Source organism: Mesocricetus auratus, unplaced genomic scaffold (genome assembly GCF_017639785.1).
Source record: "Mesocricetus auratus isolate SY011 unplaced genomic scaffold, BCM_Maur_2.0 Super-Scaffold_100011, whole genome shotgun sequence".
In the NCBI taxonomy this organism is placed as follows: domain Eukaryota; kingdom Metazoa; phylum Chordata; class Mammalia; order Rodentia; family Cricetidae; genus Mesocricetus; species Mesocricetus auratus.
The window spans coordinates 9,312,664-9,331,419 of NW_024429195.1; the positions used below are offsets into that span (position 1 = coordinate 9,312,664).

General features: G+C 38.6%; 1 protein-coding gene across 3 annotated transcripts in view; it reads left to right on the plus strand.

Moving 5' to 3' along the window:
• Nbea (neurobeachin) overlaps positions 1 to 18,756 on the plus strand; it is a 485,089-nt gene that overhangs the window by 127,405 nt on the left and 338,928 nt on the right. For 2 of the 3 annotated variants that reach the window (XM_040754403.1, XM_040754405.1), the window contains exons 19-25: positions 1,412 to 1,493; positions 1,710 to 1,833; positions 2,540 to 2,732; positions 6,425 to 7,441; positions 8,917 to 9,134; positions 13,819 to 13,972; positions 18,676 to 18,684. In XM_040754403.1, the coding sequence (XP_040610337.1) occupies positions 1,412 to 1,493; positions 1,710 to 1,833; positions 2,540 to 2,732; positions 6,425 to 7,441; positions 8,917 to 9,134; positions 13,819 to 13,972; positions 18,676 to 18,684 (1,797 nt within the window). The remainder of the gene's footprint in view (positions 1 to 1,411; positions 1,494 to 1,709; positions 1,834 to 2,539; positions 2,733 to 6,424; positions 7,442 to 8,916; positions 9,135 to 13,818; positions 13,973 to 18,675; positions 18,685 to 18,756) is intronic. The other variant, XM_040754404.1, reaches the window with a different exon arrangement.

An 18,756-nucleotide genomic window follows, 5' to 3' on the forward strand; every position in this document is an offset into this window, starting at 1 on the left:
GTGTCACATGACAGAGCAAAGCTTCTCAAAGACAGCAGGAAAAGCAGTGGTGCTCTGAGCCAAATTTTGTTTCCTGTACAGCGTGACTTATTTCATCTTGGTTAAGAAGGGTTTGAAGGTTCTATTATAAGGGAACATGGTCTGGTGTTTTGCTTGCAAGTGTGCAGTTATTTTTAGTATCATCTTTCTAGAAAGAATTATTTGGAGTCTTGTCCTTTGGGATTTTGGGGAAAATTGGTATGGAAACCCTTTTAGTTATATACCAGCCACTATGTTTTGATACATGTTATTCAAAGAGATTTTCATCTCATGTGACAGCTCCACATAGACATTCATGTTTAGAGTATACTTTTCTGTCACTATTTAGTGTAATATTGTTTATTCTTAAACAAAACTGTATGGATAATTCTATCCAGTATTTATCACTTAAGTAATAATAGACCAGTGTTCTATTTGAGTAATTTTTCATATATTACCCTCATTGATCTATGTAAATTTCCCGTCTTCTTTTTAGTTTAAGGAAAACAAAAGAAAAGCGCTTCCCTTCAGGATGCCATTGTTCTCTTCTCAGAAGCTGTCATTCCTGTATAATAACTTGTTCTTTGCAGTCTAGCTTTTACTCTAGAACTCCACAGAACTGGCTTCAACATTAAAACTTATATTTTTGACACAAATTTTGTATTGAAAAGTTTATTCAGAGTTTAACTTGTTAGCTTTAAGTAGAAAATTAAGCCATTGATAGGAAATGCTGTCTCGAGTGAAATGCATGTCTACTAAAGTCCATGTGCATAGGCAGACAGGTAGATAGATACGTGTAGGATAGAGTTAAGTATGGTTAAACCCTAGAGTACATGAGTGACCACACACATTCATAATTTTTATGTAGCTCAGGTATCTTTCTGTCACTTAATGACAACTTATGTGTGTCAGCTTCTGGTGCTACTCATGGGAACATAACAAAGATATGCAGAATTTTTCTTGAGGGTTTTGAGCCCACATTTTAACCAAAAATAGAAATGTAAATCTTAGATTTCTTTTCTGTATGGGGCATAATTTTGTTAATATTTGCTGATTTTTTATTAACAAGACCCAATACATCAAATGTTTATAATTCAAAACAGAGCTGTATTAAAATATGCTGAAAACTTATTTCAAACAATAAATTTAAAGTAGCTAATTATTCTTTCCTTCTATAGATACAGTGTCTGGCTTTTGTCTTTATCCAAAGTAAGTAAAATTTGAGGTGTATAGATTTTAGAGTTTAGGGATGTAAGCAGTTTATTAGAAAGCTCTATTGTGAGAGATACTTTTGATTTGAAATTATTATAAATCTTTTAGAGATTCTATACTTATATATTTTGCAACTTTAAAAATTTTTCTCTAAATGAAGTTCAAATTTCTCATCTTTCAGATATTGACAGAGCAAGTGTGTACTCAAGTTGTACATAAACCACACCCAGAGCCTGACTCTACAGTGAAAATTCAGAACCCAAGTGAGCAGATGTCACTCTTTACTATTACATGGTGGTTATGTGGGCAAGTGTGGGAATAAATCAGAGTTTGTCCTAACTGTGTAAGACCTTCCAGTGTCTGAGTTTTATGACAGTTACAAGCACACTGTCAGAGATAAGCATTTAGTTGAAAATTCGTGAATGTGATATGTCTTAGTTACCTTTTCACATTTTAATTCAGATTTTCTTTGTTTATAGTGATTCTTAAGGTGGTGGCAACTTTGTTAAAAAACTCAACACCAAGTGCAGAATTAATGGAAGTTCGTCGGTTGTTTTTATCTGACATGATTAAGCTTTTCAGTAACAGCCGTGAAAACAGAAGGTAAGCAGTGTGATTTTTACTACAGCTTAATAGTTCTTATGTCCTTGATTTTCAACCATTTTCAAACTAAAAAAATCAAATATTTTCTCATATACTCATTTGAAAAGGTATGTTCTTACCAATTTTATATGTTTTTGTTTAGTTGTCCTAGTATATTTAACTAAATCTATGTATGAGTATACAGATACAGAGATTTGTACTTAGAATGCAGTCAGCTATTTCTGATACCCATCTGTCACCAACAGTACCTCTGGTATTCATTGTGTTGGGTGTGCCCATACTCACCCGTGTTCTCCTGTCATGTCACTTATTCTTGCTATGCATTTAAAGCTCTCTAGCTCAGACTTGGTGTGCATCCTGAGTCTATGAAATCTTGTTTGTGGTCATTTCCTAAGCTTCTCACAAGTCTTGTGTATTGTTTGTGAGGCATTCTGGTGCCCAGGCTAGTCAAGTTGGACTAGAGTGCCAGCAGACTGAGTACATTGTGAGTGCGAATAGTGATGAGAACATTCAGGAACAATAACTGACTGACCAGGAGACTTAGGAAGTAATGCTGATTAATAATTAGAATTTTCTAAGAAAGAAAGAAATTGATGGAAGTTACAGAATATATAAAGTAATTTTGTACTCAGATGATACATTCATCATTTTATCTATATGTCAAAGTAGTAAATTGTAATTTTGATGAGGTCTTTTTCCTATTTAGATGCTTACTGCAATGTTCAGTGTGGCAGGATTGGATGTTTTCTCTTGGCTATATCAATCCAAAAAGTTCTGAGGAACAGAAGATTACTGAGATGGTCTACAACATCTTCCGGATTCTTTTGTATCATGCAATAAAATATGAATGGGGAGGCTGGAGAGTCTGGGTGGATACACTCTCAATAGCCCATTCCAAGGTAAGAGGAACCTGGCATGTTTTTTCATTGAAGTTTCAGCAGTGGAGTAACTCATGGCTAAAAACTCTCATCTGGTGCCACCTGGTGGACATTCTCAGTTATGGCCCCTTCATTTAGCCTAATTTTGACTTTGCTTTTTCTGCTCCTTGATGAGACTATGGAGCTTGAAGTTGGTTTCAAGATCATTCATTCAAACAGTAAATTAGAAATTTTGTTTTAATAACACTTTAAAGTTAAAGTGTGTGTTTGCATCTCTGGAAGACAGGATGGGTTAGGGAGCTGGTTTTCTCCTTCCACTCTGGGTTCAGGGATTGAACTCTGGTCTTCAGTCTGGGTTCAGGGATTGAACTCTGGTCTTCATTCTGGGTTCAGGGATTGAACTCTGGTCTTGAGTCTTGGTGGCAAGCACCTTTCCCTGGTGAGCCATCTCACTGTTCCCTCAATTGGAAATTTTACTATTTATGTTTTTAGCAGATGTGAGAACTTAAGTATGAACCAGTTTTTAAAAAACTTGACACCAATTGGCAAGCTAAGCAATAGTGTAGAGACCATCCTGAATGCCCATTCCTGATAATGAACTTGATGTCTATAACCATCCTGGAGCCTTCATCCAGTGACTGATGGAAGCAGAGGCAAGCACCCACAATTAAACACTGACCTGAACCCAAGGAACCCAGCGACAGAGAGAGAGGAGCAATGAGCAAATTGGCAAAGAATGGGCTGGCAAAACCAGCAGAGACAGCTGATCTGAACAGGGGAGAGCTCTTGGACCCCAGACCGACAGCTGGGAGGCCAGCATGGGACTGATCCAGACCCCCTGAGTGTTAGAGTCAGTGAGGAGGCCTGGGCAACCTATGGGGTCCTGAACAATGGATCAGTGTTTATCCCTGGAATACTAACAGACATTGTGTGTCCATAGCACAAAGAGGGATGCTCTCTCAGCCTGGACTCTTGGGGGAGTGCCTGGGCCCTACCCTGAGTGAAATGACAGACTCTAGATATCCCCTATGTGGAATGAATTGGCAATAGGGTGGGAAGATGGGGGGGATAGTGAGGGGTGTGGGAGGAAGGGAGGGAAAGGGAACTGGGATTGACATGTAAAACAAGTTATTTAAAATTAAAATAATAATAATAAAACTAAACCATACTCAATTCTCACAAGCATATTTCATGAAATAGTAGCTGAAATGTACTTCTAAAGATGTTTTTAAAGTAATCGTATTTCCTTTCATCCTCAAGTGAGTAATACGTACTTGTAAATAGTAAGTAAATAATAAGTGGGGCTTGGCTGAGTAGAGAAACTACTTTCTATACAAGCATGAGGACCTGACTGTGTATCCCCTTCCCCCACATAGCAGGCTAGGCATGGCTGCACACACTTCACCTCCAGTGCTGGAGAGCACAGTGGATGGGTAAGTCCCAGCTCAGTAAGAAATGCTGTCTCAAAAGCTGAGCTCCAAAAGTGACTGAGGAAGACATCTCAGTGTCAGCGCTTTGTGAATGTACCTACCTGGTACCAAACTGGCCTGACACTTACAAAGGTCTCTCCGCTTCTGCCTCCCTGGTGTTGGGATTAAAGCAATGCACTTTTAATAATATTTTTAATTATAGTGCTGTAGTCAGGGTTCTATTGCTTTGAGGAGACACCATGACCAAGGTAACGCTTATAAAAGAAAACATCTAATTTGGGGTTTACTTACAGTTCAGAGGTAAGTCCATTGCCATCATTGCAGGAAGCATGGTGGCAGGCAGGCAGGCCTGGTGCTGGAGAAGTAGCTGAGAGCTACATCCTGATCCACAGACAGTAGGTACTGGCCCTAATATGGGCTTTTGAACCCTCGAAACCCGCTCTCAGTGATACACCTCCTCTAACAAGGCCCCATCTACCCCATCAATGCCACACTTCCTGATCCTTCTCATCCTTCTTAAATAATGCTTCTCCTTGGTGACTAAGTCTTCAAATATATGGGCTCATGGCAACCTGGGTACCATTCTTGTTGAAACCATTACATATAGTACCCTTTAAAAAAACCTACGATTCTATTTCTCCCTATTAAATTTTAAATTATCTTTTGTCTTTGGTAAGGAGAATTGTACATTTATGCACACATCATATTCTAGTAATTCAAAGTTGTGTTTCCTCAACCTATAGCATCACAGAAGAAACATGGGTAACCGAAAATAGGCTGCTAATCCAGTTATGTTACAGTTGTTTTTAACAGGAATTAGGAAAGTTATGTAAAAGACAAGATAACATATGTTTGAGGCTCTCTGGTCTGCCTCTGATAAAGCTGCTCAGCTTGTCAGCTTAGTGTGAGCACAGACAGAGCAGGCACATCAGTTAACATGGCTGTAGTATAATAAAATTGTACTTATAAAAATAGATTACAGATTGATGTGTCCTTTGAATAACAGAGTGCCAGCCCCCATTATTGGGGAATTTTTCTGTAGGAAAGGGGTTTCATATCTTTAAAGAAAGGTCAACCAAAAACCCTGTTAGTCCACAGGTTAATATAAACTAATTTTGTGTGCCTCTAAGGAAAGATTTTTTTAACATTAGAAAAATTTAGAAGTTATGATACCTATTGTAGTCTTACATTTTGCAGCATGCACACTTTGCATTTGTCATTGCTTAGTAAGTTTTAGTGTCACAAAGAAAAAAGACATTGCAAGTCCTTGCACGGAACATACCCTGATGTTTCTAATTTAGTCACCTGTCTATGTATAAAACTGATGTAGTACCTTATAAACGTCTGTTTATAGGTCCATGTGAGGAATTTTCAGTAGTGGTTGTAATGGGTGAAAACATTACAGTAGTCATGTGGAAACTGGCATAGTAATAGGAGTTGTGTTATTGGATATTAACATCTGCCAAGTTGTTAAGCTGTTGCACAAGGTCCAATAGGTCTTTAATGATAAAAACCCAGAGTCAGATGTTAGGTGGGGAAAGCTGAAAGATCAGAGAAGCAGAGCAGCCAGCCACTACTTCTAACCTCTACCTCAGACCGAATGGACAATCCTGTCCCTATGAATCCTGAGACTACATCTCAGATGGAATCCTCAGCCTGCATCTGTCTTTCTGAATCCTCAGACTGCTTCAGGCTGACAGTGCTCCTGTCTCCTCCTCCCTAGTGTTGGGATCAAAGGTGTGTGATTCCCAAGTGCTGGGATCACCTTTGTGTGAGCTCTGTTTCTCTTTCAGACTGGATCAATTTTGTGTAGCTCAGGATGGCCTTGATCTACCAGAGATCCATCTGCCTCTGGCTCCTGGTTGCTGGGCTTAAAGGTATGTGCCACTATTGCCTGGCCTCTGTTGCTAACTAATGTGGCTTAGCTCTGCACTTTGATCTTCATGTAAGCTTTATTTGTTATAGCATAAACAAAATGTCACTGTATTAAGCGTAAACATTGTTCATAAGTTTAATATCATATGATTTGGTTAACATTGGATTACTTAACCTGTACAAAGGAATCTTAATATTGCAGTTACCTATGTGATGAGACACACATAATTTATTGTTGTATTTCATCATTGTTCCCAATTATATAATAAAACCAATTATTTAATAAAACTAAATCTTAAAATACGTGTACCATTTTTGCTATTATTACCACAACTTTATTACTATTAATTTCTGTCTTTCTCTGGGAATATACACAATATCTCAGTTTTCTCTTTACTTATTTTCTAGGTTACTTATGAAGCACACAAAGAATATCTGGCCAAAATGTATGAGGAGTATCAACGACAAGAGGAGGAGAACATTAAGAAGGGAAAGAAAGGAAATGTGAGCACCATCTCTGGCCTTTCATCGCAGACAACAGGAGCGAAAGGAGGAATGGAAATCCGGGAGATAGAAGACCTTTCCCAAAGCCAGAGCCCAGAGAGTGAGACGGACTACCCGGTTAGCACAGACACACGGGACTTGCTCATGTCAGCCAAAGTACCCGATGGCATTCTTGGAGGCGCAGGGAGACCTGGCGGTGGGGTGCACGTGGAGGTGCATGACCTTCTGGTTGACATCAAAGCAGAGAAGGTGGAAGCCACAGAAGTAAAGCTTGATGACATGGATTTGTCACCAGAGACCTTGGTGGGTGGGGAGAATGGTGCCCTCGTGGAAGTGGAGTCCTTGTTGGACAACGTGTACAGTGCTGCTGTTGAGAAACTCCAGAACAATGTGCATGGCAGTGTGGGCATCCTTAAAAACAGTGAGGAGAAGGACAATGGTCCCTTGATCACACTAGCCGACGAGAAGGAGGATCTTCCCAACAGTAACTCATCCTTTCTCTTTGATAAAATACCCAAACAGGAAGAGAAGCTGCTTCCAGAACTTTCTAGCAATCACATCATCCCAAATATTCAAGACACTCAAGTACATCTTGGTGTCAGTGATGATCTTGGATTGCTTGCTCACATGACTGCAAGTGTAGACTTAACTTGCACATCCAGCATAATAGAAGAGAAAGACTTCAGAATTCATACGACTTCAGATGGAGTGAACAGTGTCTCTGAAAGAGACTTAGCGTCATCAGTTAAGGGGTTAGACTATTCTGAAATGACTGCTACAGCTCTGGAAACAGAGTCATCCAATAGCAAAATTGTACCAAATATTGATGCAGGAAGTATAATTTCAGACACTGAGCGATCTGATGACGGCAAAGAGTCAGGAAAGGAAATCCGAAAAATCCAGACTACTACTACAACACAAGTAAGCTGTCCCATGTTAATTCTAGAAGTAAACAAAAGTATCAGATAGGCATTGCGTTGTTAGCTACAACACTACACTTAAGTCCATATAATGTGTAACTTACAGAAGTGAGTGCAATAGCACGCACATATGAAATTCAAATGATCAAATGATCCATATGAGTCAAATGATTCCCAATTCTGCCGTATTTCTCTAATTCTGCTTACCCTCTTTGTGCTTCAGATTCCTCTGCCATTTAAGACATTGTAGCATATTGAAGTAAGGCTGTTAAGGTATTCTGCCCATTCTTACAGTTTATGACTGCATTTATACCTTTGTTTTGAGGCCATCAGTCTAACCTTGTGCTCCAGGCCAGCCCTGCTTTGGGATTGTAGAAAAGAGGACTTGTAGCCAGCTGGAGCAGGTGCATGAGCAATAGGGAAAGGGTCTGTTGTCTATCAGTGCCTGCTGTGCTGCAGATTACTAACAACGAGAACTTTCTGTGCAAACATGGGGATAGCATTTGTTATTTTTAGAAAAGGAAGCTGCTTAGGCCTAGTGTTAATATTAGTGCTGTGCGTTTGGCCAGTCTGTAGTAAAGCTAAAAAAAACCACTATGTCTTCTGAGACAAACTTGAGTTGTGTCTACTTAATTTTTGGAGTAAACGGATACTTTATGGTTAAGAGTTGTTGAGATTATAATGACACTGAATGACCTGAATGTTCTTAACACGGTGGACTTCTTGTCTTTATATTTCATTGAAGGTAAGTTTATGTTTCCATTCCATCTATATTGACCTGAATAAACCATGTCTTTGTATTCTAGTAAGAATACTGGATTATGTATTCTGTATGTGGGAAAGCTGTGTTTATTTTTTGTTCGTTTCCATTTTGGTGGCAGTTACACTGCAGTGGTAATTGGCAGAGAGAGAAAATATTGAATAAGGTAAGAATCAAATAAAGAAAAACAGGTCATTGATTGCTGGGCATTGTAATCACTAGGCTTGCCTGTTGAGAATGCACAGGCATTTTTATGGCTTCTTTTCCTACATCATACATTGTGTTTATTTTTTATTGAAGTATTGTTAGTGAAATGCAATTTGAAGTTAGTTTGAATCCCCTCCAGTAATTTTTTTTCACCATGTGTTTTTAGTTATAATTAATTGATGGTGTGTATCCATTGTCACCATTCATGCTTATCTCCACAAAGGGCATCTTTTACTAGCATGAAGATCTTGTTCCTAGGGAAAGAGGATCTGGCTTTCAATGAAAACTTTAGTGCTGTCTCTTGATGAGCTTGGCTAGATTCTGCAGTATCAAAGCACAAGTCCCAGTAGCAGACTTAAGGTGAATGGGAAGAGTTTCTGGGCAGGTGTTTGAAAGCACTCACCCACTGAAGTCACTTGTAAAGCACCCAGTCTCTGTATTATGCACACTGGTTTTTGAATCTCACATTTCTTTTGTGTTCCACAAAAGTTTACCTTCTCTTTTTTTAGGCTGTCCAGGGACGGTCTGTCACCCAACAAGACCGAGACCTTAGAGTTGATTTAGGATTTCGAGGAATGCCAATGACTGAGGAACAGCGGCGCCAGTTCAGTCCTGGCCCCCGGACTACCATGTTCCGGATTCCGGAGTTTAAGTGGTCTCCCATGCACCAGCGGCTTCTCACTGACCTGTTGTTTGCATTAGAGACAGACGTGCATGTGTGGAGAAGGTACAAATGTTTGTTTTCTATTGCTTGAGCACCTTCAATTGAGAAAATTAAATTTTGAATTTTTATTTTATATGTGTGTCTGTTTTGCTTTGTATGGTTGTCTGTGTACAATGTACATAGCCTGGTACCTGCCGAGGTCAAAGGTGGGGGCTGGATCTCCTGGAGCTGGAATCATAGACGGTTGAAAGCCAGCATGTGGGTTCTGGGAATCGAATCCAGGCTCTCTGCAAGAACAACAAATACTCCTAACTACTGAGCCAACTCCTACCCGAGAAAATGAATATTTGTACTGAATGATTTATGTCATCCAATAAAATTTACAAATTAGATTTGTTCAAAAATTAAATATTTAAGTTTTTGATGGACAAATATTTGTATTTTTACGGTGTTTGGGGGTATACAAAAATTTAACTTAAGACAGGTAATCAGAATTGTAAAATCTGGCATTGCTTATTTTCTATACAAAAAAAAAAGAATTAAAGGCTAGCTTTGGTTTATACTTCTGTAATTGCATCTTTTCTTGTTAAACTTAATACTATGAACTTTAGTGTCAATGATGTAAGAACACTTTATACTAAAATAAATTTCAAAGTAGCCTATAACATATATGGCATTAGAATGTATGTGTATAGGCAGTTGGTGGATGTTGGTTTAAATCTATCTGAATCAAATGTTTTGTTTTTTAAAGCATTCAGTACAGTTTCCTAATAGCAGATTCATATTTCTCAATCAGAGGATGTATCACTTACATGTGCAAGTGTGTAAATTTTGGAAGTTGATGTCTGTAAGCCTCAGAATACCTCACCTTCAGTGATTTGGTCCACTTGTTCACTCGTTACTTCTCTTGGTTCTCCTTTAGGATTAAGAATGGCCACTTGAGGCTGTCAGCATCTAAAAGCAGACTTTCCTTCATTTTTCTCTCCATTTTCTCACTCTTTTCCTTCACCTACCCTATTTTTTTTCCTTTTCTTCTTTTCATCGACATTTTTTTCTGTTGAATGAAGTCCCTTAAGAAATTTCTAACATATTGTTTGTCTGTCAGGGTTGTGCATTCATTTGGAAAACAATTCCCCCCACACACACCAAAAGAGATGGGATTCTAAGGACTAGGCTGTTGTGCATCAGTTTAGATTGGCAATCTAGTGACTGGTGAGGCTGATTAATCTATGGAGCAACACCTGGAATGTTCTTGTGGGATCTGTTGTGGAGGTCGTCAACGTATCTGCCAGAGGAGTTTTGTGTCTGACCTGATCGCTCAGTTCATAAGCCAGCTGTAGACTCATGCTCATGTTGCATGCTATGCCCCTCGAAACGATTGAGGGACACAAGGAGCCTGAAAGGCGTGGCTGCAAGTGTCAGGTCCCTGTGAGGTGAAAATGTGATTTGTCTAATGGTCCTACCAGCAACGAACTGTGTTGTGTGTCTTTGCTTTCTTTGTTGATGCTCATGGAACTTTCTGAGCATAAGTGAATGCAGATCTAAAAAGGTGTTGTTAGGATGGAGGAGCACATCTAACCACAGCAAAGCAATGTGTGTCTATAGCACCTTCACTGCACTATAGCACCTTCACTGCACTGTGTCTATAGCACCTTTACTGCACTGTGTGTCTATAGCACCTTCACTGCACTGTGTGTCTATAGCACCTTCACTGCACTGTGTGTCTATAGCACCTTCACTGCACTGTGTGTCTATAGCACCTTCACTGCACTATAGTACCTTCACTGCACTGTGTGTCTATAGCACCTTCACTGCACTATAGCACCTTCACTGCACTGTGTGTCTATAGCACCTTCACTGCACTGTGTGTCTATAGCACCTTCACTGCAGTGTGTGTCTATAGCACCTTCACTGCACTATAGCACCTTCACTGCAGTGTGTGTCTATAGCACCTTCACTGCACTGTGTGTGTCTATAGCACCTTCACTGCACTGTGTGTCTATAGCACCTTCACTGCAGTGTGTGTCTATAGCACCTTCATTGCCCTGTGTGTCTATAGCACCTTCACTGCACTGTGTGTCTATAGCACCTTCACTGCACTGTGTGTGTCTATAGCACCTTCACTGCACTGTGTGTGTCTATAGCACCTTCACTGCACTGTGTGTGTCTATAGCACCTTCACTGCACTGTGTGTCTATAGCACCTTCACTGCAGTGTGTGTCTATAGCACCTTCACTGCACTGTGTGTCTATAGCACCTTCACTGCACTGTGTGTCTATAGCACCTTCACTGCACTGTGTGTCTATAGCACCTTCACTGTAGTGTGTGTCTATAGCACCTTCACTGCACTGTGTGTCTATAGCACCTTCACTGTACTGTGTGTCTATAGCACCTTCACTGCACTGTGTGTGTCTATAGCACCTTCACTGCACTGTGTGTGTCTATAGCACCTTCACTGCACTATAGCACCTTCACTGCACTGTGGTCTATAGCACCTTCACTGCACTGTGTGTCTATAGCACCCTCACTGCACTGTGTGTCTATAGCACCTTCACTGCACTATAGCACCTTCACTGCACTGTGTGTCTATAGCACCTTCACTGCAGTTGTGTCTATAGCACCTTCACTGCACTATAGCACCTTCACTGCACTGTGTGTCTATAGCACCTTCACTGCACTGTGTGTCTATAGCACCTTCACTGCACTATAGCACCTTCACTGCACTGTGTGTCTATAGCACCTTCACTGCACTGTGTGTCTATAGCACCTTCACTGCACTATAGCACCTTCACTGCACTGTGTGTCTATAGCACCTTCACTGTACTGTGTGTCTATAGCACCTTCACTGCACTGTGTGTGTCTATAGCACCTTCACTGCACTGTGTGTGTCTATAGCACCTTTACTGCACTATAGCACCTTCACTGCACTGTGGTCTATAGCACCTTCACTGCACTGTGTGTGTCTATAGCACCCTCACTGCACTGTGTGTCTATAGCACCTTCACTGCACTATAGCACCTTCACTGCACTGTGTGTCTATAGCACCTTCACTGCACTGTGTGTCTATAGCACCTTCACTGCACTGTGTCTATAGCACCTTCACTGCACTGTGTGTCTATAGCACCTTCACTGCACTGTGTGTCTATAGCACCTTCACTGCACTATAGCACCTTCACTACACTATAGCACCTTCACTGCACTGTGTGTCTATAGCACCTTCACTGCACTGTGTGTGTCTATAGCACCTTCACTGCACTATAGCACCTTCACTGCACTGTGTGTCTATAGCACCTTCACTGCAGTTGTGTCTATAGCACCTTCACTGCACTATAGCACCTTCACTGCACTGTGTGTCTATAGCACCTTCACTGCACTGTGTGTCTATAGCACCTTCACTGTAGTGTGTGTCTATAGCACCTTCACTGCACTGTGTGTCTATAGCACCTTCACTGTACTGTGTGTCTATAGCACCTTCACTGCACTGTGTGTCTATAGCACCTTCATTGCACTGTGTGTCTATAGCACCTTCACTGCACTGTGTGTCTATAGCACCTTCACTGCACTGTGGTCTATAGCACCTTCACTGCACTGTGTGTGTCTATAGCACCTTCACTGCACTGTGTGTGTCTATAGCACCTTCACTGCACTATAGCACCTTCACTGCACTGTGGTCTATAGCACCTTCACTGCACTGTGTGTCTATAGCACCCTCACTGCACTGTGTGTCTATAGCACCTTCACTGCACTATAGCACCTTCACTGCACTGTGTGTCTATAGCACCTTCACTGTACTGTGTGTCTATAGCACCTTCACTGCACTGTGTGTCTATAGCACCTTCACTGCACTGTGTGTGTCTATAGCACCTTCACTGCACTGTGTGTCTATAGCACCTTCACTGCACTGTGTGTCTATAGCACCTTCACTGCACTGTGTGTCTATAGCACCTTCACTGCACTGTGTGTCTATAGCACCTTCACTGTACTGTGTGTCTATAGCACCTTCACTGCATTGTGTGTCTATAGCACCTTCACTGTAGTGTGTGTCTATAGCACCTTCACTGCACTGTGTGTCTATAGCACCTTCACTGCACTGTGTGTCTATAGCACCTTCACTGCACTATAGCACCTTCACTGCACTGTGTGTCTATAGCACCTTCACTGTGTGGCTTACATGGGGACCCACTGGACTTCACTCTGTGACCTGCTTTCTTGTGTGGAAATTCTTGACCTTGTGCAGTTCCCTTCAGGGATGCTTCCCACCAGGCTTTCCTCAGGGCAGGGAGAGCTGCCCTCAGGGGAGCTTGCTCTCTGCAGGCTCTCAGTTGGCTTGCCTCCTGACACAGGACAAGCACTGCAGCTGGTTTTAGCTGAATCCCTGGGCCTGTGAGGTGTCTTAGGAGCTCGCTGATAACCAGAGGTGTGAAGTGCAGGGCTGTGGCTGGGCTGGCTTCCTGATGAGTCTCGGCCTTGGAGTACTGACGCCTATTATTAAACCAACCAAGAAAGAACAACAGGAACACGCTGTTTAATATAAATGGACACACACACAAGACTTGCAGAAACAACTTTTTGATAAAAATGCTTGAATTGTGATTTGTTTTTGTTCTAATATTTCCATTTTAATTTTTTCTAGCACTTCTCTATTTTATAATTGTTTTCACTTTAAAATTTTTTATTCTGAATAAAGTATCTAAACCTCTTACATTTAAAAACATGAAGGAAATAATCTTGTTTTTTTCTGTTTCAGCCATTCTACAAAGTCTGTAATGGATTTTGTCAACAGCAATGAAAACATTATTTTTGTACATAACACAATTCACCTCATTTCCCAAATGGTAGACAACATCATCATTGCCTGTGGAGGAATCTTACCTTTGCTCTCTGCAGCTACATCACCAACTGTAAGTTCTTTACCTCCACCTAGTGGTTATATTTTGTAATGACATGAATTGAGGATTCCAGGTATTTCAGATACAGGGAATAGGCAGATTGTAACAGTATCTCTTACCGGAAATTTTAGGCTATTTATTAGATTTATATTTCAGTCTCCTTTATTTGCCAGTATTTGGGTCTTCCTGTGTATATTTATTAGAGCAGTTATTTCTTCTGAAATCTTTTAAGAACTACAGCTGTATTTTTTTAACTTTATATGTCTATCTTTTTAAATCACATACAGTAAACTGTTAATTCATTTGTAATGTAATATGACTTTATCAGTTTCCATTAAAATATTTACTTATATTTATTTATAAAAACTTAAATACTAATATAATCAATTTGGAAAGCATTTACTATTGATCATGTATTTCTTTTAAAATTCAACAGTGTTAAGTTATATGTAACTTTCACCTTGTAGATATCTTTAGTTCTGGGCTGTTAGTATTTCTATATAGCATTTTTGGGGATTTAGTTTGATTCTCAGAATCAAATAACTTTTTAAAATATCTGGCTTATGTCAAAACGACTCCATTTAGGTGTGACTTGATCAGATGGGAAGGAAGATAGAAAATCCCACTTGCCGTGTGACTCCTCTTGTTATTTCTCATAAGAAACGCTTTTGTAAGCCCTGGAACACACCTTTGTCTGAGACAAGCAGTGTCTACTGCTTGTGCGAATGCTTCCAAATTGGTCCATCCTTTTATTTCATCAGTAGCATGATTTTCCTAAATGGATCTTATGTGTTTGCTGGAATAGCGTTGAAGTTAAGATTTTGCTGCAGCAAACTGTAATCTCACACGCTTCCCCAGGCACACATGCTTGCCCTCCTGATGAGTTCATCCGGCAGGTTTCAGGCAAGCAGGCTAGTTTGAGAGCAGTGCACAAGGACAGATGAGCAATGGCGTCTTGTGGAATTAATTAGTAACCAATCCAAGGAAGTAGCTGGGAATAGCGCTACCAAGAATTGATGGTGTGTGAAGAAGACTGGTGCCTGGCATTTGTCTGTCTCCCCTCTGCCCGTTTCAACTTTGCTTTAATATAAATATTGAGTGTCTTTACACTTTTGTGCAGAGCAAAAATGATCTTTCTATAAAATAATTTAGTGATAAGTTATTAAAATTTGCAGAGATTTGAAATGTCCACATTAGTAAATATCTTCAAATTTTTATTATCAAATATTTCTGTTAATAAAGTATTAAATAAATGCAGTAACTCATAAACCTGTTATCTATACTACTTTAACAGTCAATATAGTTTATTTTTAAATTAACAATTACACAGTTAAGACACTGGCATTTTTCAAGTTTGGCTCCCAAGAATATTTGCATATACAGTTTTAACCACTATAGTTTGGGGCTTTAAAATAATAGTTTTCCTATTATTTAGACAGTTTTTAGCAGATTTAGAAGTTTTTTGTATTTATATTCCTGTTAATTGATCCATTAACTGATTGTACTTATGCTTGACTATGCAACACACCTGATTTTATATATTTATATGACTTGTCAATACTTTTATATAATATAATTTATTTACTAAAACATGGTAAATATATTTAATATATATTATAAATAAATATATTTCTTTTAGATAAAGTTGTATATAATTATATATATTTGCATATTTATCTCTTTAAAAAGAAACATCTATATTTGTTCTCATACTTTCTAGATTATGTGGAAATGTGAAGGATATTATTTTCTTTTAGTGTTACTGGATTGTTTAGTGTTCTTGCTATGTAGTGGGAAAAGGAGGGAGGAGCCTGAATAAAGAATGAAATCTGCACTGAGAACATGAGCTTTTCAGCTCAAAACTACCAAGTACAAACCCTCAGGAGTTCTGAACAGGTGAGAGGGAGGAGACATAGGGTTGCTCTGATTTACCAAAAGGGAGCTGTCATGTAAGAATGTCAGAGTATCAACTCCAGATGCATGAAGCAGAAACACTTGACACTGCTGTCTTAGCATCCCGGAGATTTTAATGATGCATATATCTTTTTCAGATTTCCATGTCTGTGAAGCTTTCCATTTTCTAATACCTAGGAGTAATGATGGCAGACCTTTTCTGTGTGGAGCTAGATAGAAAGTACTTTAGGTCTTAGAGCCATTTGCTGAACTAAGCTGCTGGGAGAATGGGAGTGGAATAGCTTTGTCATAAGAGCTGTGTGATAGGAGATGCTGACATTGCACATGCTATACATAAAATAAGAGTAACACGGGCATGTGTATAGAAATCTTATTATTATAAAACCGTCAAAAGTTAGATAAATGTATTATGACTATTAAGTATAGTAAACTCTATTAGCAAATGTAGTTATCTCTTAGAGGATACATATCTCTTTTACTATTTTTGTCATTAGATATTTTTAATGTACAACTATATAAAACTTTAAAAAGATAAGTAGAAGTAGAATGTAAAAAAGTTTTTGTAGTTCACTGTTTAAAAAGCAACAACCTAAAGCTTAACTCAGAAGTAAGCCCTTGTCAACTCTCAAGGTAAGTGCTGGACTCTGGTCAAAAACAGGCGTATTCTTCAGGGAGACTCAGATAGGAACTTTTGTGAAGCTTGGATTAAATGGAAATGGAAATGGTGTAAACCTCAGTATGAGATCTTTGTTTCAGTCTAGGCTGTATCATTGGCTGGGCACGGGCTCAACCTTGATTTCATTGGCTAAAAAGATAATAATTACACTGATCTCGCATAAGTGTGAAAAGCCATGTCTGGTAACAGATGTGACATGAAGTAGGTAGAGAAGCCTCTCAGAGCTTTCTAGAATTCCTTCAGTAACTCCGTTCTTTACACATTTGTCTGATGGAATAATCATCCCAGTTTAGTTTAAAAATTAGAGTGTTTGAGATAATACAGTTATTATAGGTAATCTATTTTGATAGCAAGATATTCAATCAAAAAGACTAGGGATGCACATGGCTTATATTATAGTAAGCAGTCTAAAAAAGCAGTATTTTAGTATTGGGGTTTAGGATACCTCTGTCATTAAACTGTATGTTATGGTAAATAAGTCACAAAAATGTTTCAGTTAAAAATTAACCAGTAATTTTAACCTTAATATTCAGGATAAAATTAAAACACTTGGCCCAGCATGGTGGTGCCTGCCTTCATTTATAACACCAGGGAAGTAAAAGCGGAAGTCATTAGAGATTTTTGTATTTGAGGCCAACCTGGTCTACATGTGAGTTTCAGATTACCAGCACTACATAGTGAGACTCTATCTCTAAACAAACAAACAAACAAATACAATTGGGCAACTTGCCATGATCAGTGTTTACTTTATGGAAGGGATATTATTTTGTTTAGTTTTTCAGTTAAATTTTCATTTATTTCCTACCACACTATTCAAGTTAGTTATAAATGAAGGGAGAGAGTTGCAGTGAAACATTGAAAAGAAGCAAAAACATTGTCAATTGATCGTATTTCCTTAACATTTTGTTATGATTACTCAAGATTTTTTTTTTTTTTTTTTTTTTTTTTTGGTTTCTTCGTGTAGCCCTGCCTGTCCTGGAACTAGCACTGTAGACCACGCTGGCCTCAAACACAGAGACCCTCATGCCTCTGCCTCCCAAGTGCTGGAATTAAAGGCATGTTCTACACATCTTGATGACCAACATCACCACCCAACAATCACTCAGAATTTTAAGTTAGTTAGACATCGGAATACAGTGTCAGACATGATTTGATTTTATTCTGTCGCAGGAAAATAAAAGAAACTGACATTTCTGGTTCTTCAAATAATTGCACTATCATAAGGAAGGAAAGCAAACTTTTTGTGTGAAGCATGATGAATGTAGTCACTTAGTAACAGGGTGTAGGGCTGGAAAATAGAAGACTTTTTGGTTTTGATGTAATTTAGCCTATTGGTGGTCTCAGGATTCTTTTATGTATTTTCCTAGTGAAGATACCATGAAAATGGCATATTTTCAAATTAATACCTATATTTATTTGTTGTAAAAACTGGAAGAATTTGAATTTTGTAGTTTTGTGAAAAAATCTGTAATGTTTTTATTATATAGATCTGATTCTTAACAGGGCTCTGAGACTTTTAGACAGTATGCAGTTACCTATGCTCATATTATAGGCCTTCTATATTTGTATCAGTGACTTATTTTCTGAGCAGAAACTGTATTTTAGGTTGTGATGGCATTAATATTTTAGTTTTGTATAAGAAGGGTTCTGAATATATGAGAAAATTAATTATGATTTCCTCATAGATAGTTGGTGTAAGAAATACATTGACTTCCCAGAGTCATTTTTGCTCAAGCTCGTACTGAGTTAGGGTTTGAATAGGGACAGTCTATGTTCACTCTTTATACTCTCTCATTAATCATGCACTAAGAAAAGATACTTGCTTTGTAAAATAGAATTTACAGCCTTTCTCCTATATCTGCAATACTCACATGTGTAATTTGGGTCAGTTTTTCAAACAAAAATAAATTTAAATTTAAATGTTTCATATTTAACCTTAATCATAGTCATGTACTTTATAAATGAATATCTATTCTGAGAATTTTGTTTTTAGTAAAATAATCAAATATAATTTTAAAATGTTATTTTGTGTTTCAATTTTACATGTATTTTTATTTAATTTTAATAATTTCCTTTTTCTTGTACTTTTTTGGTCTGTTGTCTGTTTTGTCTAATGCATGTCCAGGGTTCTAAGGTTAGTATTACTTTTGCAGTAATTTTTAGGTTTTTTTAGTTTTAAATTTTATTTTTAATTATGAAAATTTTA